The sequence below is a fragment of the Erythrolamprus reginae genome, chromosome 1 (genome assembly GCF_031021105.1).
Source record: "Erythrolamprus reginae isolate rEryReg1 chromosome 1, rEryReg1.hap1, whole genome shotgun sequence".
In the NCBI taxonomy this organism is placed as follows: Eukaryota; Metazoa; Chordata; class Lepidosauria; order Squamata; family Dipsadidae; genus Erythrolamprus; species Erythrolamprus reginae.
The window spans coordinates 122561957-122586944 of NC_091950.1; the positions used below are offsets into that span (position 1 = coordinate 122561957).

The following is a 24988-nucleotide window of genomic DNA, read 5'->3' on the forward strand; positions in this document are numbered from 1 at the left end:
AACACTATTTTATATGCTTTAATGTATCTGTTTTTGTATGACTGAATAATTACTCATATCTGGTGGATATCTGCTGGAATCCCATGTTTTCCTCTGTGCATGTCCTTGATAACTCAAGGGTTCTATACACTCCTTAACAGTTCTGATGACTGCCATTTTCTTGACAAATTCAACTTTGATTTCTGGATGGCTACTTTACTTCTTGGGGTTTTTAGGTATATACAAGTACATTTGTTTGTATTGTTGAATCCGTAGTTCTAATTAATTAAATCTTAATAGGAGTTCCTGGTATCTTGAATCTAGAGAGTAACAATTATTTGCAATCCCTGGAAGTTTGTTCTTGCTTTGCTTGTTATATATTTCAACACCTATACTAGGGGTCAGCAAACTGTGGCTCTGGAGCTGCATGTAGCTCCTTCATCTCTTTGTTACGGCTCCCTTTTGCTGGTCGGCTCTACCATTGATAGGGCTTTCAATTAGGACAGGTAGAGAAAAAAGGACTCCACACTTGGAGGGCACTCTATGGTGGAGGAACCAGACTTCTAGTCAGCAGAGGAAAAAGGATGAAGGCCAGGGAAGAGTCCAGATATAACGTTGTGCCCTGCGATGGGCCACCATTTCCCAGCGCTACCAGAACGTGGCCTCGGCGCTCGCTGCCACCCAGGTCCGGGTTTTTTGTGTGTATTTACTATTATGTAAAGTTGGTCATAAAGATTGTATAGAGTTCCCCTGATGCACTGCTGACTCATACAGTCCAGCATTGAGAAGCTTCTACTCAATTAATGAACAATTGCTGGTTTCACTTAGCACAAAGACTCTTTAATGGGTTATTTTTATGCCTTTCCACTTTTTCACTTTATGCCTTTCCATTTTTTAAACAAGGCAGAATTATTAAACAAGGTAAGAACCTGCTTCTTTAAGTGAAATACTATATGGGATTCTTACCTATGATTGCCCATTGATACAGGAAGAAATAAACAGTATACAGTATAAAAGTTCATATAATAAGTAATCTATTGAACAGAGAAAACAGGGGGGGAAAGTATAGTAAGTCCAGATTCCTCCATCACACCTACTTTAAAAAATATATATATATTCAGTTACTTAAAAAAAAAATCAGTAAAAATATAATAACTCATTTAGATTGCAAATTGTAAGTATTAATAAGATAAAGATTTTTATGGAGTTAGAGACCAGGATGCCAAGATGTCTGACTGCCTTCACAGTGTTTGTTTTTATACAGTTTTTTTTATTTATTGATTTATTTATTGATTTATTGATTGATTGATTGGATTTGTATGCCACCCCTCCCCGTAGACTCGGGATGGCTAACAACAGTGGTAAAAACAACATGCGACAATCCAATACTAAAACAGCTAAAAACCCTTATTTTAAAACCAATCATACATACAAACATACCATACATAAATTGTAGAAGCCTAGGGGGAAAGAGTATCTTAGTTCCCCCATGCCTGACGACAGAGGTGGGTTTTAAGAAGCTTACGAAAGGCAAGAAGGGTGGGCACTATTCTAATCTCTGGGGGGAGTTGGTTCCAGAGGGCCGGGGCCACCATAGAGAAGGCTCTTCCCCTGGGTCCCGCCAAATGACATTGTTTAGTTGACGGGACCCGGAGAAGGCCAACTCTGTAGGACCTAACTGGTCGCTGGGATTCGTGCGGCAGAAGTTTTTCAAGCAACAAAAGGTAACAAAGAGCAACAGCATTTTATTGGTGAATTCTACTTGTCAATCCTTAAGAACATCCTGTTGATACAACCTGGATGAGATCATGTACCAGTCAGGGATAGTGTCCTACCTCATCCTGATGATGTGAACTGGGTGAGATCATGTAGGTATTTGAGGCATGCTTGAGGTAGGCAGTTTGCTGCACACAATCTCTACATGATCTCTGTCTCTACAGATTTTATTTTAGAAGGTCATAAGGTTGATTTAGATATATTTAAATTAATAGCATAAGACAAAAAGAACTACAAAAACAAGTGGGAATAGTGAGAGTCTGGACAGAATTAATACACCATGTAGTATGTAATTTGAAACATTTGCTAGGCTGGGTTTATAAATTATTGGTGAAATATGGCTCCAAATCCAAAATAAGTCAAAGATTGCATGATTAATGAATGTAGTAATAGCGATGAAATGGGAAGGAATATTCAAAGAAGAATACTAAATGCATTCCAAATATTAGAGAGGATTGGATAAGAGGTTTTATTGTTGGTATATCATACAACTTCTCATTGCTAAAATGGGTAACAATGACAATCATTGCAAAATTGTTAGAAATGTAACAAATAGATTGGATCATGTTTAAATATTTGGTGGCAGTATTGTAAAACTATAGTTTCAGAAAATGATTTATATTAGGTTGAAACTAATTTTAAAAGTAAAATTTAGAAAAATGAATTTTCCATTTAAGCACACAACATTCTTAATCTTACTAAGCTATATACTTACTTTAAGTATGCCGAATTAGCTTTGCTAATAAATTAATTGCAACAACATTTCTTATTGGTTGTATTGTATGATACCTTCTATGGAGAAATGGCTAACTATACAGTACTTACCCATGTTTAAGGATTTAGGGGGAGTGATTTTTGACAGTCTCAAAATGGGTGAGCAGTGTGGTCGGGCGGTAGGAAAAGCAAGTAGGATGCTTGGCTGCATAGCTAGAGGTATAACAAGCAGGAAGAGGGAGATTGTGATCCCCTTATATAGAGCACTGCTGAGACCACATTTGGAGTACTGTGTTCAGTTCTGGAGACCTCACCTACAAAAAGATATTGACAAAATTGAACGGGTCCAAAGACGGGCTACAAGAATGGTGGAAGGTCTTAAGCATAAAATGTATCAGGAAATACTTAATGAACTCAACCTGTATAGTCTGGAAGACAGAAGGAAAAGGGGGGACATGATCGAAACATTTAAATATGTTAAAGGGTTAAATAGGGTTCAGGAGGGAAGTGTTTTTAATAGGAAAGTGAACACAAGAACAAGGGGACACAATCTGAAGTTAGTTGGGGGAAAGATCAAAGGCAACATGAGAAAATACTATTTTACTGAAAGAGTAGTAGATCCTTGGAACAAACTTCCAGCAGACGTGGTTGGTAAATCCACAGTAACCGAATTTAAACATGCCTAGGATAAACATAGATCCATTGTAAGATAAAATACAGGAAATAGTATAAGGGCAGACTAGATGGACCACGAGGTCTTTTTCTGCCATCAGTCTTCTATGTTTCTACGTTTCTACATTAATTTCATTTTACAGGAAATCCAAAGCTTATCCTTTACAGCTGTTCTAGGCATTGTTGATCATGTAAGAAGAACAACAAGATCTCATTGTGTTTTGCACAATGTGGGAAGTGGATAATTTGGATGGCCCATGACCACACAGGCTGTTCGACATGCTTCAACCTAACTCACTTTAGTAGGGGTAGCTGGGAGGCACAGAACTGCATGTTATACAATAGGAAGTAATCCAGATGATTCATTTGACAAAGGAACTCCTATGAAAACATCTGGGCAGAACCAATGAATTTAGCCACATAGAGAAGAGCTGCATGAATCTGCCCTCAGATTCAGGTCATTTCTGTTGCCATGTGGCTCATTGCTTGAATCCTACTATGCTGGATCAATAAAGCTTCACAGAAAGGTGGCCACCTCCTGATATCCAGCGATGAACCTTGGTAGAAAGGTCTCCTTTGTCTCAGCATACTAATCAAGATCACAGCATGCAGGTTTCCTGTAACTACAGAACTCAAATAACTCACATTAACTTTATTATATTCCAACCAGCTGCTCTGCTTAAATACGAAAAAAAGGCTGCGTTTTGGGAAAACAAACTTATCTGAGAAATAGTGAACTTGAAGTGATATTTTATTCCTCTCCCAGTATCATAGAAGGAATTGAAACTATCAAATGGCTCTTCCCATCCATCACCAATAGAGTTAACAGAAGTAAAAGTTTCAGCCAGTGAAAAGCTTTTCCACTCTAGTGTGCTCCATTTGATTTGTAAACATAATGTGAATCAATGTTATTGATGAAAGGAAGTTAACTAAAATATGGGACACGAAAGAAGGGACATTTGAGAAGTAAACATTCTTAAGAAAAATGATATTATATATATATTTTTTTTAAATGGAGAAAAAAACCCCTAATATTTCATGGGGCCACAGCCTTTGATTAAACTGTAACCATTATTGTTCCTGCTATTATATAGGACCAGGAATGCAGTGTTTTTACTGGCACTCAGTAAGATAGCTCTTAGCTGGTAGCTGTCCAGGACGCCTGGCATGCTTTCAACATTCCTGCAGATTTGACACAATGATTTTAACCCAAATCCCCCATGCTGGATATAATCACTTGATGCGTTTGGAGGGCCTTTTTATACCTAATATGGACAAAGAAAGATTCTATTTTTTCAGAAATATGACGTCTACTAAGCAGTAGGTCCTGATCCAGAAATAGATTCATCTGTGTTCACTTAGTAACATAGAGCTTTTATGATTTTTACTGTAGCAGCTCAAACACCTGTTGACATTCTCAACATCTTCATTTTTAAACATTTATCTGAGCGATACGCAAAAAGCAAAATAATTTGATCATCAAGAGTATTCACCAATAATGAAAACTTTTTGAACAGGCCTTAAAGTTGGGTTAACAAAGAGGATTCTTGTTTAAGTTCACCATAGCTTTGAATTTAATTGAAAATGGAAAGAATAAAGAACACAGAAGTATCCCATCAGGGATTAATTGTTGATTGTTGTTGAACCTGAGCCAAAATATTTTGCCTCAGACAGGAGAAGGAAAATAAAGTGGATAGGAGAAGGAAAATAAAGTCAACTTTTTTAGATCATGCCATGTTTCCTAGAAACAGTTCTTTGAAATATAATTTTTTTTCCAGATTGCATTCATTGGTGCAAGAACTCTGCTGTGGATTCTGATATATTGTGGATTCGGCATGCATGTTAATTAATAAAGTTCATAGCAGCAAACTCCATCACAGTATATCGGACCACAAAATGAGAATACTTTTGATCCCTCTTTTCCGATCCTCCTCATGAGTGGTCTGGATGGTTTTCACTTCATGTGCCAGGGAAAAATGAAACTAGGTTCCAACTTGCAGAAGTTGTAATTGCACCTGGTTTAACTTGGAAGAATGCTGGAGTGTCATCATTGTACAGCAATTGTCATAGGAAAAGAAGAGATAATTGGTTTCCCATCATCAGGAAAACACTGTGACTACTTTGAGGAAGAATGGCAGAAAAATTATACAAAAAGCATAATCCTATTTCAAAATGACTTAAAGGGTGATTCAAATCTCTCTCTTTTTTTCCAAATTGGCAGCCAAGTGGAAAAGGACCACGCCTGCCTGAAGTATATTGTGTCATCAGCCGCCTGGGTTGCTTTGACTTATTTTCCAAGGTAAGCAGGTCTTTCAGTATTGTCTTTATTTAGCTGCTGGCAGAAAACTTTTATTCAAGAAGGAGCATTCTTTCCTTGATGGGTGATAACAGTAACTTGGAATGATTCTGCTGCATATTTTAATCATTTATGTGGTCTTATAAATGAATGCTTTATTATTTCTGTGTCTGAAATACATGTCTTTATGCTTTTTTGTTTCCTAAAGTTACTTTGGTTGAGTTGCAGTTCTGGATACAGTTCTGAAAAGCATCATGCTAATCCATTATCTATTTATTACTAGAAGATTCAATACTTGAATAGAATTCTTTTTCCCAGGACATGGTTGTAGACACACTACATACTTAATCCTTACATTCTATACTGCCTGAAATAATCTACCAGGAGAAACAAATGTCCACAAACTGATTTGGAATTTACCAAGTCTTACAGTTTGTAGTAACTTCTCCTCTGGTTTGATTGTATGTTGAAATAAAACTATGAAAACTCAGTTAATCTGATGCTTTGTGGATATATTTGACCTATAGTTTATTAATTAATTAATTAAATGTATATTGCCGCCTATTCACCTATAGCAACTCAAGGCAGCTTACAGAATATAAAAACCACATTTAAAAATAGTAAAATTAATAAAAAAATCAAACAAATTAATGTAATAATTCCATCCCCACCTGCCGCCCCAACGACAGCTGATCACACAAGCCATTTAATGGGCTCCATCCCACTCTGGGTTCCCTAGGCCTGCTGGCAGAACCAGGTCTTAAACCTCTTCCGAAAGAGAATTATTATTATTTTATTATTTATTAGATTTGTATGCCGCCCTTCTCTGAAGACTCGGAGTGGCTCACAACAGCAAAGCACAGTACAAATCCAATGATTAAAAACCCTTAATTAAAAGCACTCATACACCCCAAACAAACCATACATAAAACGGAACGGCCAGGGGGAATCAATTTCCCCATGCCTGGCGGCAGAGGTGGGTTTTTAAGAGTTTGCAAAAGGCAAGGAGGGTGGGGGCAGTCCTGATCTCCGGGGGGGGGAGTTGATTCCAGAGGGTCGGGGCCACCACAGAGAAGGCTCTTCCCCTGGGTCCCGCCAGATGACATTGTTTCGTTGATGGGACCCGGAGAAGGCCAACTCTGTGGGACCTAATTAGTCGCTGGGATTTATGCGGCAGAAGGTGGTCCTGAAGGTATTCTGGTCCAATGCCATGAAGGGCTTTATAGAGTGGGAGCTGTTCTAATTTATGAGGGAATGATATTCCAGAGAGAGGGAGCCACCATAGAGAAGGCCCTTCTTCTGAATCCCGATAGGAATATCTCCCTTGAGGATGGGACTCACAGCATTCTCTGTCTACCTGCTCTGATGGATTGGGTAGATGTGACCAGCAAGAAATGGTCCCTCAGATAACCTGTTCCCAAGCCATGAAGGGCTTTGAAAGTGACAACCAGCATCTTGAATTGCACCCAGAAGCAAATCTGCAACCAATTCAGCTCCCACAGGAGCACTTCTTTGGTTGGAAATTTTGGTGAAAGCTCTTGGGAAGGATAGGACACATGAAGAATCTCAAGATTTTCTGTAATGAAGGCCAACCTTTCCCTATCTGGACTTCTCCATTTATATTGAGATTCAATTATCATAATTCCCAGTTATTATGGCCAAAAATAAAATTACAGATGCAACTTCCTAGGCAAGTGGTTTTCTATCACTTCCTCCTCCCAAATTGGATTCAATTTATCTGCTGCTGGGATTGTCTAAAAGTATATAGGGTATCTCTATGTTGAAAATATGGGAGACCTATCCTAAACACAGTTTCTCACTCATTTTCTTTGATACTGTGTTCTAGCTGATGCAGTGTCTATTTTATTTTGTTGTATACTTATGGACGTGGGTAGAATGGATACTTATGGCATTTAAAGTATCGATTATGTACCAGCCAGTCAAACACAAAGATATATTTTTCTCCATGATGATCTAGCCATAACATGATTTTATTTATTTATTTAATGCATTTATTTATTGGATTTGTATGCCGCCCCTCTCTAAGGACGTTTACTCATTGCTCCGAGGACAGTTTACTCATTGCTATTGTTACTGAGTCTATCCACCTTGCTAACCTGTTTCCTCAGAGTCCGACATTGCTTCCCTAGATTGTCACAAGAAATATAATTGCTTGAACTGTTCTAATCTTTATAGATACACTATAGTCACATGATAGCATAGAATACATTTGAATATACTTTGAAGGTTTCATAATTGCTCTCTCAAGTATTACTATATTTACTGTTGTTAGCCGCCCCGAGTCTGCGGAGAGGGGCGGCATACAAATCCAATAAATAAATAAATAAATGAATGAATGAATGAATGAATGAACGAATGAATGAATAAATAAATAAATAAATAAATTTAAAATAAAATAAATAAAAATAAAAATAAAAATAAATATGGCATACAGTGAACCCTCGAGTTTCGCGTCCTCGAGCATCGCGAAAGGGCTATTTCGCGAGTTTTCAACCCGGAAGTAAACTCCACCATCTGCGCATGCGTGCCTTTTTTCTATGGCCACGCATGCGTAGATGGTGGAGTTCCCCAGCTGGGAAGCTGGGCGGCTTCCCTGGGTCTTCCCCCTCTTGCCCCGGTAAGACCCCAGCGGCAGCGCGAGCAACGGCGTGGGCGGGCGGGCGGCAAGCGCGGGGACACCCCAGCTCCGCTCCCCAGCTGGGAAGCGGCCCCAGCAACAGCGTGGGCGGGCGGGCGGTGTGCGCGCGCTTGGGGAAACCCCAGCTCCGCTCCCCAGCTGGGAAGCGGCCCCAGCAACGCGCGCGCGCTTGGGGAAACCCCAGCTCCGCTCCCCAGCTGGGAAGCTGCCCCAGCAACAGCGTGGGCGGGCGGGCGGGCGGCACGCGCGCGGGGAAACCCCAGGCGCGAGCAACGGGGTGGGCGGGCGAAGGGCGGGCGGTGGAGGAAGTAAAAACACCATCTGCGCATGCGCAGATTGTGTTTTTACTTCCGCACCGCTACTTCGCGAAAAATCGATCATCGCTTGGGGTCCTGGAACGGAACCCTCGCGATGATCGAGGGACCACTGTATTTCTTGACTGCTTCTTCCTATGATGTTGGCTGATCCTAAAATACTGAAGGTATCCATTATTGCATTGTCAATTTTAAGGCTGGTTTTTAAATATTTTGACATATTTAATTTTAATCCTGTTTTTCACTATGCTCCTTGGCTTTTACTAGCATACCTTGTAGATCCTTTACATTTTCAACTATTAGAGACATCAACATAGTGCAGGTTATTAATGTTTCTTTCTCTAGTTTTAAAAATATGCCCATCTTCTTCCAATACAACTTCCCTTAATTTAATCAGAATATAGCAATAGCATTTAGCCTTATATACCACTTCACAGTGCTTTACAGCCCTCTCTAAGCAGTTGACAGAATCAGCTCCCAACAATCTGGGTCCTCATTTTACTGATCTCAGAAGGATGAAAGGCTAAGTCAATCTTTTTCTATTTTAGATCAATTTTTATTACTAATATTTTGTTCCTCCACCCCCTACCCCCCAAACATACATATTTTATGAACAGAGTGTTGTCTGGATCAATCTTGCATATCTTTCCATATACATAGTTCATTTTATATCATCCCTCTATTCAATTTCAGCCATAATATACATATTTACATATTTTTTCACTTATCTTACTTTCTTCTTAATATATAAACAATATTATTAATTGACCAAATTCCTAAACTCTTACAATAACATCAATTAACTATCATATTTATTCATTATCCATACATTTCTCAAATTTTCTCTCCCACTGCATTTCATTTTCTAATTTCATTAACTTAATTTAATTTTTTTGGTTGTGCTTTTACATATCCATTAAAATAAAATAAAATGATTTAAAAAGCAGAGTGAAAGGACAATGGTTCATTTTAGGTGTGTAGTTTGTAAAGAACCCATATTGATCATGCTGCTATCAGTACTGTAGCAATGTGGTGAGACTTGAATTGACAAGTTTAAAATAAACTAGCATTTTCTGTGTTTTGAATAGATTCATTCCACTCCTACTGGCAACACGAGCTATTTAATCATATGATTTATGAATTGTCCATCCATTAAAAATGCTATTATATATGTATATTTACAGTGGTACCTCTACTTAAGAACTTAATTCTTTCCGTGACCAGGTTTTTAAATAGAAAAGTTTGTAAGTAGAAGCAATTTTTTCCACAGGAATCAATGTAAAAGCAAATAATGTGTGCAGACCCATTTGTAAAGAAATAAAAGCTCGGAATTTGAGTGGGAGCAGAAAGAGGAAGAAGAGGAGGAGGACAGTCGCTGCCCAGAGCGAAGGTAGCATTTCTTTTCTCTGGGAGCTGGGAGAGGTTTATTCCCTCTCCAAACATCCAGAGAAAGGAAAATGCATTCTTCGCTCTGGACTGCCAAAGCCTTCGAAAGGCTCCTCTGGCAGCCCAGAAAAGCCTGAGATGGCAGGAAACTGGCTGGGCCTTCATGCCGCTCTCAAATTTCCTGGGAAATTTTTCCAGGCTCAGGTTCTTAAGTAGAAAATGGTTCTTAAGAAGAGGCAAAAAAATCTTCACCACCCTGGTTCTTATCTAGAAAAGTTCTTAAGTAGAGGCATTTTAAGTAGAGGTACCACTGTATATTGATTCATGATAGTATGATTATTTTGAGTGCTAGAAATATCTTTTCCAGATTTGTGTCATTGGGAATGCCTTTCTTATAAACAAAGGAGAGCAGCTCTTTTTGTGGAATAATTCAAAGTGCCAGAACAGTGTGACATTCAGAATTGTCAATTAGACTGAAGTAAGCACTGCCCTAGGATTTGCACTCCTAGGACTCTCTCCTATGTAGTCAGGCTGTGTGAAAAGAGAATGAGATGTCAGAGAGAGGACAAGCAATACTAAGGTGCATAAAGAGAAAGATGATTGCAGATAGAGGAGGAAAAACCTTGCTCCCTCTTGATTCCAGTACTATTCATTTTTAATTTTAAACGTAGCAGACAGCTTTGTATAAATTGCCCCAAGGGAATAGAATCCTAAATGGAAATAAAAAGAGAGTTCTCATTCCCTTTATATAGTACACAAATATTTGCTACTGTTTTACTTTTTTTTTTGCTTCTGATTTGATTGTAATGAATCAGATCCTGGATGAAGTTGAAAGAAGGAGGGGGATTTCTGCTGCTCTGGTTTATCCATTTATGAGAAGTTTGATGGAATCACCTTTCCCTGCACCTGGAAAGACAATCAAAGTCAAAACCTTCCTGCCTGGAGCTGGAAATGAGGTAAATACATTGTGAAATAAAGCCCTAGCAAACATTCATTCTACAAAAGGGTATAACTAAGAAGAATGAAAGTGGATTATTAAGAGCTACCACAACTATAGGGATTGCATGCCTTGCGACTGTTCTTCAATAGTTCCCATTTATGAAGATTTTTATTCACCAGTATACAATGCATAGATGTCTTTATTTTATGAATTTGCATCTGTATTTAACTAGCTGCTATATACTTCAAGCTTTCTTGATATTAAAATCAAAATATTGATAGGGTTTGTCAGAAGGTTGGCAAGCTAACAGTCAATCTCAGGGTTTTCTCATATGACTAATCCCTAGCTGTTATATCAGGAGCAATACATAATCACAGAAAAGTTCATCTTAAAGAACTAACAGTGTTTCCTCTATTTGGTCACTAAAACTTTGCAAAGCCACTGAATCTAGAGAGATATAAATTTTTTGATAGAAACAAAGCTAATCATGCAAAAGCGACTGGAATAGAATAGAATAGAATAGAATTTTATTGGCCAAATGTGATTGGACACACAAGGAATTTGTCTTAGTGCATATGCTCTCAGTGTACATAAAAGAAAAGATACATTCATCGAGAATCATAAGGTACAATACTTAATGATAGTCCAGGGACAAATAAACAATCAAATCATATTAGGAACCAATCAATATAAATTGTAAAGTTACAAGCAACAAAGTTACAGTCATACAGTCATTTGTGGGAGGAAATGCATGATGGGAATGATGAGAAGTTTAATAGTAGTGTAGGCTCGTTTTGAGGATAGGAGTTGAAGCAGTTTGTGTCCAGGATGTGAGATTTCTGTAAATATTTTCATAGCCCTCTTTTTGATCCATGCAGTATACAGGTCCTCAATGGAAGGCAGATTGGTAGCGATTGTTTTTTCTGCAGTTCTGATTGTCCTCTGAAGTCTGTGTCGGTCTTGTTGGGTTGCCGGACCAAACCAGACAGTTATAGAGGTGCAGATGACAGACTTAATAATTCCTCTTCAGAACTGTATCAGCATCTCCTCAGGAAATTTGAGCTTTCTGAGTTGGTGCAGAAAGAACATTCTTTGTTGTGCTTTTTTGATGACGTTTTTCATGTTAGGTATCCATTTTAGATCTTGCAATATGATCAAACCTAGAAATTTGAAGGTCTCTGCTGTCGATACTAGAACTATAAGAGTAGTGTTGTCTAGAACTATAAGAGGTGGAAGTGTGGGCAGGCTTTTCCTAAAGTCTACCACCATTTCTACAATATAGAGTGTATTAAATTCCAGATTGTTTAGGTCACATCACAAGGTTAGTTGTTCAACCTCCTTTGTGTATGCGGATTCATCATTGTCTTGAGGGCTGGCATACAAGTCTAATAAATTGAATTGAATTGAGGCTGTGTCATCTGGAAATTTCAGCAGTTTAACAATTGGATCATTAGACATGCAGTCATTGGTATATAGAGAGAAGTGGAGAGATCACACAGCTTTGGGAGACCCTGCGTTAATTGTACAGGTATCTGATGTGATTCTACTTAGCTTCACCTGCTGCTTCCTGTTTTTTATTTTTTTTATCAGTTAGATTTTGTATGTATCATATTAGATGAATGATAGAATGAACCCTTGCTTCGTTCTCTATATACTCATCAACTGCATCAGCTAATACCTGCCATCGAGTTTAAGCTGATAATATTTTAGATAGAAAAAAAATCAGAAATGTAGAATGATAGGATGTAAGAGTCTTGGAGGTAATTTTGCCTGACATATTCCCAGTACAGGAATCTGTTAGCTTCCTCAAACATATTATAATTTAGCCTTAATCTGAACACCTTGAACAAATGGGAATCCACTATCTCCTAAGGCAGCTGGCTCCATTGTTGAACAGCTTTATCCATTATAATTTTTTAATGTCAAACTGATATCACTTTCCTTGCAATCTGAAGACATTGTTTCCCGTCCTTTGAACAACACTAAAAGACTCTGTACCATCAGTCCTTTAGATACTAAAAGAAGGTATCATGTCTCCCACATTCTTCTCATCTGTAAGCTGAACATATAGAATGTCTTCAATTGTTATGGTTCTTTTTCTCCCAAGTGTATGTATGTATACAAAGTTCCATGTTCCGGTTGGTCAGTGTCCTATGTAAAAACATAGTGCCTAGACTGCAATATTCAATGTGGTCTGACCAATATAGTTTAGTCAGTAATTCCAGTAATTTCATAAATAGGAATTATGACATTTCTTTAAAATGTTGACATTCTTCTGCTGATGCAGTCATCACATTATTGGTTCATGTTCTGTGTGATCCATTAGGGACCCAATCCTATACTGATGCTTATGCGTGTGTGTGTTATGTATATGTGTGTGTCTTGGCATATTCGGGTTTTAGAGATTCCTGGTGACGTTTCGATGAGGTCCCACTCGTCATCTTCAGGCTGGTGCTTTTGGCTTTGTGCTTGGGTGAACGCACCAGCCTGAAGATGAGGAGTGGGACCTCGTCGAAATGCCACCAGGAATCTCTGAAACTTACACGGAAAGAAACCCGAATATGCCAAGACCTACATACCTGTACCCATGAAAATCTATGAAAACACACACGCACACACATATGTACTACTGTAACGCTCTCTACATGGGGCTACATTTGAAGAGTGTTCGGAAACTTCAGATCGTGCAGAATGCAGCTGCGAGAGCAATCGTGGGCTTCCCTAAATATGCCCATGTTACTCCAATACTCCACAGTCTGCATTGGTTGCCAATCAGTTTCCGGTCACAATTCCGGACCAGGTTATCTGCGAGACCGCCTTCTGCCGCACGAATCCCAGCGACTGGTTAGGTCCCACAGAGTTGGTTTTCTCCGGGTCCTGTCGACTAAACAATGCCGTCTGGTGGGACCCAGAGGAAGAGCCTTCTCTGTGGCGGCTCCGACCTTCTGGAACCAGCTCCCCCCGGAGATTAGGACTGCCCCCACCTTCCTTGCCTTTCGCAAACTCCTCAAAACCTATCTCTGTCGTCAAGCTTGGGGGAACTGAGACACTTTCCCCTTGCCTATGTAGTTTCTGTGCATAATATGACTGTATGTATGCTTTTGTATACTGAGGTTTCTATTTTAGATTTTTATATGTATAATTGTTATCTTAGATTCTAATTATTAGATTTGTCATTATGTATTGTTTTTATCACTGTTGTGAGCCTCCCCAAGTCTGCGGAGAGGGGCGGCATACAAATCTAATTAATAATAATAATAATAATAATAATAATAATAATAATAATAATAAATATGTTATATAAACCATATATACTGTATATATGGTGGTTTTTTTTTACTAGTTTAGAATAATTGAGCTAAGATTGGGCTATGGTCCACATTAAAATCAAACTAATTTGAGTGTCAATTGTGATTATGGAATATATTCAGGTGATAGAGCTTCGCCGACCAATGGATTCTCGGCTGGAACATGTGGACTTCGAATGCCTTTTCAAGTGTCTGAGTATACGACAGATCATCAGAATCTTTGCTTCACTCCTGTTGGAGCGACGAGTAATCTTTGTAGCTGATAAACTCAGGTGAGCCATGCAGCAACTTCATGGGTGTCAATAGAAATATTAATAGAATTTTTTTAGTGATTCATAAAGGTTAAAAGAATAATATATAACCTTGCATAATATTCCTTATAATCATGTCTCCCTTTTTCCTTTTTAAAAAAAAATGTACTGTAGATAGCTTTCTGCTAATTACTTGTCAGCAGTGTTATATACAAAATTTTGGTCCCATCCTCAGAGAACTCCAAGACTTTCTCTGTATAAAGCAGAAGCAGATAGTTTCATAAAATAGAATAGTCCTCTTCCTTTTCTTTTTCCTTTCAAAAACTTTATCTAAAACCATTGGCGTCTGTTTATCAGTTAATGCAGATAACATTGTTACTGAATGGGAGCTGAATCCTGCATGGGTTCAATGGTAATTAACAACCCATGATGGTAAATGAATCACTGATTCATACCTGTCCAAATTTGCTTTTTTATTTTCTCATCTAGTAATTGGAGTGTTGTATATTGTGGTATGTACTATTAAATTTGATATTATTTAGACAGACAGACAGACAGACAGACAGACAGACAGATGTGATTAAACTCCTCTATCATCGGCTTTTGTGGGTTTTTTTTTGTTTATTTATGCCTTTGAGTCTGTTGGCTGGTGGTGACTACTGACACAAGGTCCTGCAGAGTTTTTTGGGCAAAGTTTCAGAGATAGTTTGCCATTGTCTCCTTTCTAGGGCTGCGAGAGTGATTGTCCCAAGGTTACCCAGCTGGCTTTGTACCTAAAATGGGATTAAAACCTCCGGTCTCTCAATTTCTAGTCTGATACTTTAACCATTTCACCAAAACCCTTTACAAACACAAATATTAAAAATAATAAAAGAACCAAAATCCGTTCTCTTACAAGATTTTATCACGTTAGTTATCTTTGTAATAATGAAAACAGCTTATGGAAGTTACTGGAGTATTGTAAAAGAATTTATTCTACACAATGACAAGAAAAGATAATTGTAAGTTCAGACAATCAAAATTATTTTACAGCAAAACCTAAAATTCTCATCAAGTATCATAGGATTTCCCCCCCTCTTTTATACACAATGCCCCAACAAGATAAATCCATAAGCATGACTCATATCGTTTTGACACGAGGTTTATATTGGCTTGCATTCATGGGAAAAAATACTTGGTGGAAGGATGAATAGTTAAAAAGTTATTCTTTACATTGTAACCATAGTTAAAACAGTTTTGTTCAAGTAGATATCTGATAATTGGCTGATGTGATGTGGAAAGAATGCTATTCCTTCTCGTTTTGTTTTCCCAACTTCAGCTTTATCATTCAAAAGTTGTTTGTGTTCTGCATTTTGTCAGAAAGGTCATTTGCCACAATCATGTCAACATATAATTAAACTGGGACCACTTTGGCCTGCTGTGCAGACTTAAGATTTTGATCAAAGCCTTTTGCTGCATTTGCAAGGAGGAACAATTTCTTAAAAAGTACAAAAAATGATTTAAAAAAATACTCACTATAGAGACTGGTTACAAGTCGGTTTATTTGGGAATAAACTACACTGTATGCTACGGGATAATTCAGAGAAGGTAATATAGGATAGTATTATATTATTTTTGATTGTTTCAGAACTGCATAAAGAGTGGACTCCTTAAGAACATTTCAAACCATGGTTCCAAATCTCTGGACTGATATTGAACTAAGTAATATTGTGGGCTACTAAATGACATTATGGGCAATTGTATGTGAACCAGAGCAAAGTGTGGTCTGTGCCAAATGTTTGTGTTGTGGCCTGTAAACAATCTTTAATACTGCAAAATAGCTTTTGTTTAATTATTGAATTTCTTCACTGCCCATCTCACCTAAGTGATTCTAGGCAGTATACTAATAACATCATAAAATAATATAAAAATGTGACTGAAAAGCTGAGTTAAGAACACAGTTAAAAAAACAATATTGAAATGTATAAGTTAAAAAATTAGTAAGGCAGAGGCAGCACCCATCAAGCCACCAACCAGGATTGCACAACACTCTTTGACTCCCTTATGCTAAATGCATATTTAAGGCTTAAAAATAAATAAAAATGCTTATTTTAATGCATAAAATGCACGCCTCATCTTCCAACCCTGTTTATTTTCTGTGCCTGAAATTTTTATCCTTTAAATATTTCTGAAGGTTGTATGTAAATGTCACCTTTTATGCAAGCTATTCCTCCTAATTTGAGCCTTTATTTTGTTGACTTTGAATGTAACTATTGTTCCAAGGCACATGTGTTAGCGTATTCTGCAATTTGGAAACTTTTCTCAGGATCACAACTATTCACTTGTATTTTTTTCCACTGGCAATTTTATTTCATGGATAAAGAGCAACAATGACTCATGATCTTATTTTGATATTTCTGAAATGTTGTAAAGAACTATGCATAGAATGTAATTTCTCCATTTTGACCAAGGGCAAAAAGATCCCATAGTTTCAATTTTCATGTCCCAGGGGAAATTAAATCATCAGTCTTTCTATCTTCAGAACACCAACATATTTAGCTCTAAGTTGTCTTCGGAGCACATTGGTATATTGTAAATGTGAATTACATAACTTCATTTGGAATCCCTCTTCGATAATCGGCTTAAGAAAATTCCTCCTTATTGTGAAAGACTGTGCTTGAAGGGGTTCTTGCGGGCATGGCTGGAAACTATTTGATTTTAAATATTGTTCAAAATATAAATATAGTTGGAGCAGATCGTAGGCAATAGAAATATAGGATTGGAGATATCATTGAGGTAATTGAGTCAAATCTCCTGATCAGTGCAGAAACCATCCAAAGAATCCATTATAGATTGCTCCTCAACTTCTGCTTAAATGTAGCCAGTGAAAGTGAGCTCATTATCCATCTGGGTGATTTATTCCACAGATGAACTACACTTCCTGTTATGCCTTTCCCACTAATCTGCTGATCAGAATGTTAGGGAGTAGTCTGTGAAAAATCCACATGTATTATGTCTACATCATAATATTGTTTTAACTTTTCACAAAGTTGCTGTGGCACATTGACTTTTTCTGCAATATTCTCTTGTTTCCCTAGGTTGCATTGTTTTTAATAGAACTTTATGCATGATTAAACTGAGATCATGATTTTGTAGCAACTATTGATTGTATTCTGACCAAGAATCCAACTGTGGTACATGCTGGTGTTTCAACCTTCCAGAACATTTTGAGACTGTACATACTCATTTGGCCAGTTCTGAGACATAACCTTGTTTTAGGTGGCATAGCACATCAACAAGCTGTTGTATAAATTAAAACAGATTAATGAGGATCTATCATCATCTCCACTTGGAGTTCCTATAAAATTATGTTTCTTCATAATATCTGTCCCCATTCAAAATATGAATATTTTCTAAAACCATTTCTCTGTATTAACATCTTCAATTTTTTTCAATGATTTAGTGCTACATTTAACCACTCTGAGTTTTTTTACATAAGAAACTCTATTTGCAGTTCAGTTCTTCCTATACAGATATTCATATATGAATACAAATATTTAGTTCTTCCTATACTAACATGTAGAGCACTGGTGAGACCACATTTGGAATACTGTGTTCAGTTCTGGAGACCTCACCTACAAAAAAGATATTGACAAAATTGAACAGGTCCAAAGACGGGCTACAAGAATGGTGGAAGGTCTTAAGCATAAAACCTATCAGGAAAGACTTAATGAACTCAATCTGTATAGTCTGGAGGACAGAAAGAAAAGGGGGGACATGATCGAAACATTTAAATATGTTAAAGGGTTAAATAAGGTTCAGGAGGGAAGTGTTTTTAATAGGAAAGTGAACACAAGAACACAATCTGAAGTTAGTTGGGGAAAAGATCAAAAGCAACATGAGAAAATATTATTTTACTAAAAGAGTAGTAGATGCTTGGAACAAACTTCCAGCAGACATGGTTGGTAAATCCACAGTAATTGAATTTAAACATGCCTGGGATAAACATATATCCATCCTAAGATAAAATACAGGAAATAGTATAAGGGCAGACTAGATGGACCATGAGGTCTTTTTCTGCCATCAATCTTCTATTCATATATGAATACATATACAGTAATACCTCCTCTTACGAACTTAATTGGTTCCGGAAGTAGGTTTGTAAGGTGAAAAGTTCGTAAGACGAAACATTGTTTCCCATGGGAAACAATGTAAAAGCGATTAATGCGTGCAAAAAATATATATCGCAAAATGGTGCTCCGCTGGGCGGTGCCGCCCGGCTGTCACCTTTTAAAACAGCTGGGGGGCTTCTCGGTGTTCTCCCAAACCCGAACCCAAACTTTTCGGGTTCGGGTTCTGGAGGCCACCGAGAAGCGCCGCCGCCCGGATGTCACCTTCTGAAACAGCCGGGGGGCTTCTCGGCGTTCTCCCGAACCCGAACTTGAACTTTTCGGGTTCGGGTTCCGGAGGTCGCCGAGAAGCACTTGGCTGTTTCAGAAGGTTACAGCCGGGCGGCGGCGCCCGGCAGAGTGCCGTTTTTGCGATCGACGGCGGCGTTTTTGGCCGATCTGGAGTCTGGAAAGGAGGTGGGGAATCCCAATAGGGAATTCCATGGGCGGAGCTTTGACTGCCCTTCAGGTGTTCTGGAGAATGGCTTGACCCCTTCCTCTCTGTGGCAGCCCCTCAAATATTGGAACACTTCTATCATGTCTTCCCTGGTCCTTCTCTTCAGTAGATTATAGCCTATAACAGCTATGTCTTGGGAATGGAATCCCAAGAATCCCCATCTTCACTAGAGAGCAATGATGGGCTACCAAAATTTTTACTACCATACTGTGGCCGTGGCTTATGCATTTTGTTTCAATATCTTTCAATGCAAATTGGGTGTTCTGAAGTGGTTCCATTTTCACTACCCCACTGCGTTCCCCCACTCCCCGTCTAGGCAATAGCCCACCCGATTATCTACTATATGAAGTGCATGTACACACGCACGCGCAGCTCTTCTAAAATTATACACATTCAAAATCATTTACTGTGATAGGAAAAACATACCCAGAGTCCAGAAGGGAAAAAAAAAGGGGGGAGTGTCAAAATTTTGCCACCGGTACTGTGTACGAGACCAAAATTTTTCTACTGGTACTGCGTACCTGACCGTACTCGTAAGAGCCCACCATTGCTAGAGAGTGAGACTGTCCTTGATTTAGTACAAGGTGGAAAGCCTTATCAAAGACCTTTGGATATATCTAAAGAAATCTATTCTTTATTTATTTTATTTATTCATTTGTCCAATACACAAATATACATAGGAAGAAAAATAGATATGTAGTAATATATATAAGGGTAAAGTGAACTTAGAGGAGAGGATATATGAAAGAAAGAAAATATATATGATAAGTGAGAGAAAGGAAAGACAATTGAACGAAAGGCACACCAGTGCACTTATGTACGCTCCTGATTGCTTGAATCAAGCCAAACTGTTTTTCTTTTCCTTTCTATCACAGCAAAGTCAAATAGAGTATCTGATAGTGACATTTTGTTGTATCAAATGAACTTTCAGGGTACAAAGCCTCCTTTTTCCGCTTTGGAAGCCTCTGCCATATCAAATCCAGTAAAGTTTAAATGCCTGATTTTACTACATTTTTCTACAATGTAATCTTTTTGTTACTATTGCTGTAACAGTTAAAATCAGATATAACTGACCCCCAGTTTCCCAGTGAGGCAGATCTCAGGAGAATGGGCCCAAGTGTGGGAACTGCACATGAGATAGGATGGTGTATGTGTGTATGTATGTATTTCCTCATATTCCTGCTTTCTTGAAGAGTGTGAGTTACAAAAGGACGTTTTATAGAAACTAGGACAACGTTTGTGTTCTCGTTTTTTAAGATTAATCTGGCTCTCATTTAGCTTCATTTATTTTTTAGTTGATCAGCTACGCTGTCATTAAAAGTAAATTTAAAAAATTATACTTGAAAATCTCAAGCTTTTGTCCTATTTTTCTTTTCTGAATCTGAGCATTGTTTGCTTTTTTCAGGGCAGAAAGCGTTATATTTCTATTGAGCAAGATAAAAGTCATGGCCAGAGCCTCCCATGCTAGATAACACTTCTGAAAGGGAAATGTTTGATAAGGAGGCTCCATTAATCATGATTGCCAGCTGCCTTGACCCAAGGCCCTCTGTGGAACTGAATTCATTCCAAAGATGTTGGAATTCCATGTGCAAATGGAAGCAAAACTCCTTTGTCTAAGATTGTCTCCTATACACTTTAATAGGATTGGTGTTCCTGTTTTTGTCTATAGAAGTGATATAGATCATAGCCGCCCCGAGTCTACGGAGAGGGACGGCATACAAATCTAATAAATAAGTAAGTAAGTAAGTAAGTAAGTAAGTAAGTAAGTAAGTAAGTAAGTAAGTAAATAAGTAAATAAGTAAATAAGTAAATAAAGATATAACAGTAACAGAGTTGGAAGGGACCTTGGAGGTCATCTAGTCCAACACTCTGCTCACGCAGGAGACCTATACTAGGGATTCGAAATGCTGAACTGCCGACCTTTCTGATTGACAAACTCAGTATCTTAGCCAATGAGCCACCTAATCAGGCTACCTGACTAGGCATTAAAGTTCCTATGTGCGTCAGGAATTGCAAGATTGGAAGAGTCAAACAGATTGTACGTCAATCAGAATATTTTTTTTCTGAACATATAGCAATAAATTTATTTCAGCAAGTATTTCACCCAATCCAAAAGGATCAAACAGCAATCACACAAGGATTTTCACACACAAAAAAAGGAAGGAATTTCACACAAATAAAGGAAGCTGTCCTCAAGAATAAGTTATTATGAGGCTATTCTAGGTTAGCCATAAAAGTAGTCTTTCGCCTACAATCATTCCATTCAGTGACCATTCAAAATTATTGAAGTCCTCAGAATTCCAGCTGCCTTAGCGCCCCTGTGGTCACATGATTCAGTTAACATTGGCAACCAGGACTTGCAGGGATTGCCGTCACTAAGCAATGCGGTTTTGATTTACAACCACATTGCTTAGTGATGAAAATTCAGGTCTCAATTTCCATAATATGTGGAGGACTATCTGTATGTGATAAAGAGAGGAGTATGTGATACTTGTTTTTTCTTTAATTTTCAAATGGGAAACCGAAGTATATAGTCAAGGTGATGATTTTAAACTATCACCACGCACCAATTTTTTTTTCTTTAAAGGGAATAAGTTAACTCAAATGGAATACAATGATAGCAAAGCCAAAGTATAAACAAAGAAGAGAATTTGCAATGGGAATAAACATGTCAGCCAAATATCTGCTTAAATGTTTTTTTTAAGAGGTGTCAAAGTGCCTTGAAGAAGTGCCGCTAATATTCCAACGCAGAGTGCCCTTCATTCTGGATTGTTGGAGACCCCTTAAAGTTTTTTCTTTCCAACTGGGCTACTTAGAGTGGGAAGAGACATCTAGTGCTACTTTTCCTGTGTGAAAAGCTGGTTTATTTACGCAAGAGAACAGCTTAATCTCTGATTGCTAAAACAGCTATTTTTCTAAGCAATATTGATTCAGCCAAGTTAGTTCATACTCATTTTCACACATATGTTACAGCCTAGATATGTGCAAAAGACAGTAATATTGGCATTACTGTATTTAATATACAGTATATAGTGTTGTTTTGTTGCAGAATTCCAAAAATCTGTGCCAAAGCACTGTAATTTCAAATAATTAGCTTATTACCAGTGGTGGCTTTACTGTCTCATCTTCTCATCTCCCAGTTCTGTTAAGTTTATTGGATTGGCAAAGGGTTTATAGGGCTTCTAGATAGATGACTGCTATTGCTACTAAAAAACATTTTCTCTGGACAGAAAAATGATGGAAGGGATAGGAAAAACTGATGATTACAAAAGAAGCACATAGCTATATAAATCCCTTATAACATTCCATGAATAAGACAGAGATTGCGCAATGGCCACTTAATTTGGGAAACATCCCAAATTTCTGATTCCTTGGCACCTCGTTGTCTGATGCGCTTCCATATGGAGAGCTTCAAATGCTAGCAGTCAAAGGTCTTAAGATCTGTTGCAGTTTATTCTATCGTGTTGTTTCTTGAAAGGAAAAAAATTATGCAACAAACCATGGCCAACACAGCAATGATGGCTTCAACAGGCAGGAAGATCTGATAGCACACAAATTATTGTTAGAGAAGTCAGATTACTGTTAAAAATGAAAAAGTGTTCTAAGAATGTTCAGACAAAAAGAGACTCCAAATGTTCCTCTGAGACATTTGGAGTTAGTACTAGGCAAATAGTTTTATGTCTTCTCTGCTATATAGTCTTTAGGAATAGACGCAGCAAAAAGATTTCAAATAAAGGTTTGATGCCATCTAGGGTCACCTTATGGCCTTGCATATCAGTAAATCAATCTCTCATGACATGACAGCATTTCAACTACTGGTAAAAAAAGTTCTGAAGTTAGTATGTGTGTGTGTGTGTGTTTGTGCTTTTACACTATAAACAAGTACTGCTCATGCATTTACGTGCATGCACGTACAACCTCTTGTTACTAAAATCTGCCTTAAATAAATTCTAACTTTGATTCAGATATTTCCTCACTATCACTAATTTGGGACATTTTTTAAACTATAGTTTGATACTTTTGTTATTGGAAACCAATGTTAGCCAGATTGTGGGAGGGGGTATATAGTTGTTTCCTTTTTCTTTCTTAAAGTCTGATTGGATTTTTTAAAAAATCTGACTTTTTCCTTGCAGAATATGAAAGTACTGAAGAGACGTCCTAGTTAAAAGTGAAGGTTCTGGAAAGACACAAAAGTATTTCTCAATTTGTGGTGGTTTAAAATGCCTTTCTTTGGAAAACGCTCTGCAAATAAACAGCATTTTTGTTCTTCTATGTTTGGTAAATGGAGAAATTGGGGTGGGGGATCACCAAATGCTATTCAGTCTAGGTCAGTGATGGGCAACCTTTTGAGCTTGGTGTGTCAAAATTCGCCAAAAAACCGAGCATAACTCGGGTGGTGTGTCACCTTGAGAAAAAAACCATAATTTTGTGATATTTCTAACACAGTCAAAGCTTCACTTATTTACTGAATAGTTTCCTACTTTCAAAACCCCAAACAAGTGATCCACCAGGACACACACATGATTTATTCTGTCTGGCACACAAAGTAATATAATAATTAAGGGAACATGGGCAGGAAGTCATATATCCTATGGATGCTTCTATCTTAATTTATTGCAAGTAATGTTTATATTGAACCTAGATCCAAAATAATTAGGGTGCGAAAAGAAAAGAAATTCGAAGTCATGGAAACTTTGTCAGCTTTTTCAAGTTTTTGTTGCCTTCTAAATGTATTAGACTACAACTCCTATGAACATATCATTTTGGGATTATAGGAAAAGTAGCCCGATATTTCAAGAGTCCTTCGGGAGTTGTGTGGCATATTAAATTAAATTAAATTTAAAAATACAAAAAAAACCAACCCTTTAGATAGAGATTCTTGTTCTATGTATTATGAGAGGAATTTTGCTTTTGAAAAATTCTTCCATTTCTGGTCCATCTTGCCCAGTCACACTTTTTTGTTTTGGAGGGGGGTGGGAGAAATATTACGAAACTGGCTTTAAAGCTCTGATATTTTAATGAAGGTGGGAGGGCCCCTTCTCTTCAGTTGCAGCAGCCCCCCGCTCGTTCTGTGGGGGGGAGGGTGTCCCGCAATCCCCCTGCTCTTCCACAAACCTGGCAAGGGAGACGGGACAGGAAAACAAACCTCACCGCGGGCTGGTGCCTCCCATCACCTTCCAAGGCAGAGCTGTCAGCCCCCAGCTGAGTAGGCGCCGGGAGGGAAGCCAAGGGATAGCACGGAGCCTTCCTTACCCCACTCCCCCCACCTCACAATGACAAAAGACAGGAGGGAGGAAACCCCCCCCGGGGGGGCTGAGAGAAGAGAGGAAGGAGCCCCCCTTCCAGGCTTCGTCCTCTCAACGAGCCGAACTTACAATGGTCTCCGCCATAGTCTTGCCGCCGTTCCGACCCTTGTCCGGCTCCGGCAGCTCCGGCAGCTCCGCCCCTTATTACCCGCCCTCTTCGCTGCTCGTGCGCTGCCAATACTGCCGAGTCACCGTTCCCGCTCGGTAGTGCAGGAGAAGCAACAAGGTTCCAGGTAGAAAAGGTTCCCGCCCCGAAGAAGACGCAGCTTTTGCCTGCCTCTCTCGCCTGTTCTCACTCCCGTTCTCTGGCTCCGTCTAGTCAGTTTCTCCGGTGGCCGTGTGTCACTGAAAATGGCTACGCGTGTCAGTGCTGACACGCGTGTCATAGGTTCGCCATCACTGCAATAGGATATATATAACTCGGAATTGCTTTGTTGAATCCTTGGTGCTCTCTGAGCTTGGTTGTTTTCTTACAGATATCTCATTACCTGACTAAGTAGCATATTCTGCTCTATAAGGGAGTGTGGTTTGCTCTTCAATTTATATAGAAGCTAATCCTCACTTAATGACTATTCACTCAGTGACCATTCAATATTACAATGGTGTGCTGATAGAAAGAAGTTACGACCTGGGGTGGTTGTTGCATGGTCATACAATAAACATTTGGGCACATGGCAACATGCCCACCTTAAAACTGAAGGCTTGTTGCTTGCCTATCTCTCCCCACTAACAATATAGGCTGCCCTGCACAGTGACATTGGCCACAGCACTGGGCCTTACCG

General features: G+C 38.5%; 2 protein-coding genes across 7 annotated transcripts in view; both read left to right on the plus strand.

Moving 5' to 3' along the window:
• DENND2B (DENN domain containing 2B) overlaps window positions 1-24988 on the plus strand; it is a 189750-nt gene that overhangs the window by 151510 nt on the left and 13252 nt on the right. For all 6 annotated transcript variants that reach the window (XM_070763630.1, XM_070763631.1, XM_070763634.1 and 3 more), the window contains 3 exons: window positions 5363-5440; window positions 10612-10752; window positions 14168-14316. In XM_070763630.1, the coding sequence (XP_070619731.1) occupies window positions 5363-5440; window positions 10612-10752; window positions 14168-14316 (368 nt within the window). The remainder of the gene's footprint in view (window positions 1-5362; window positions 5441-10611; window positions 10753-14167; window positions 14317-24988) is intronic.
• Window positions 20334-24988, plus strand: part of RPL27A (ribosomal protein L27a) — a 29793-nt gene continuing 25138 nt past the window's right edge. The window contains exon 1 of the mRNA XM_070763637.1: window positions 20334-20338. Coding sequence (XP_070619738.1) covers window positions 20337-20338 — 2 coding nt within the window. The 5' untranslated portion in view covers window positions 20334-20336. The remainder of the gene's footprint in view (window positions 20339-24988) is intronic.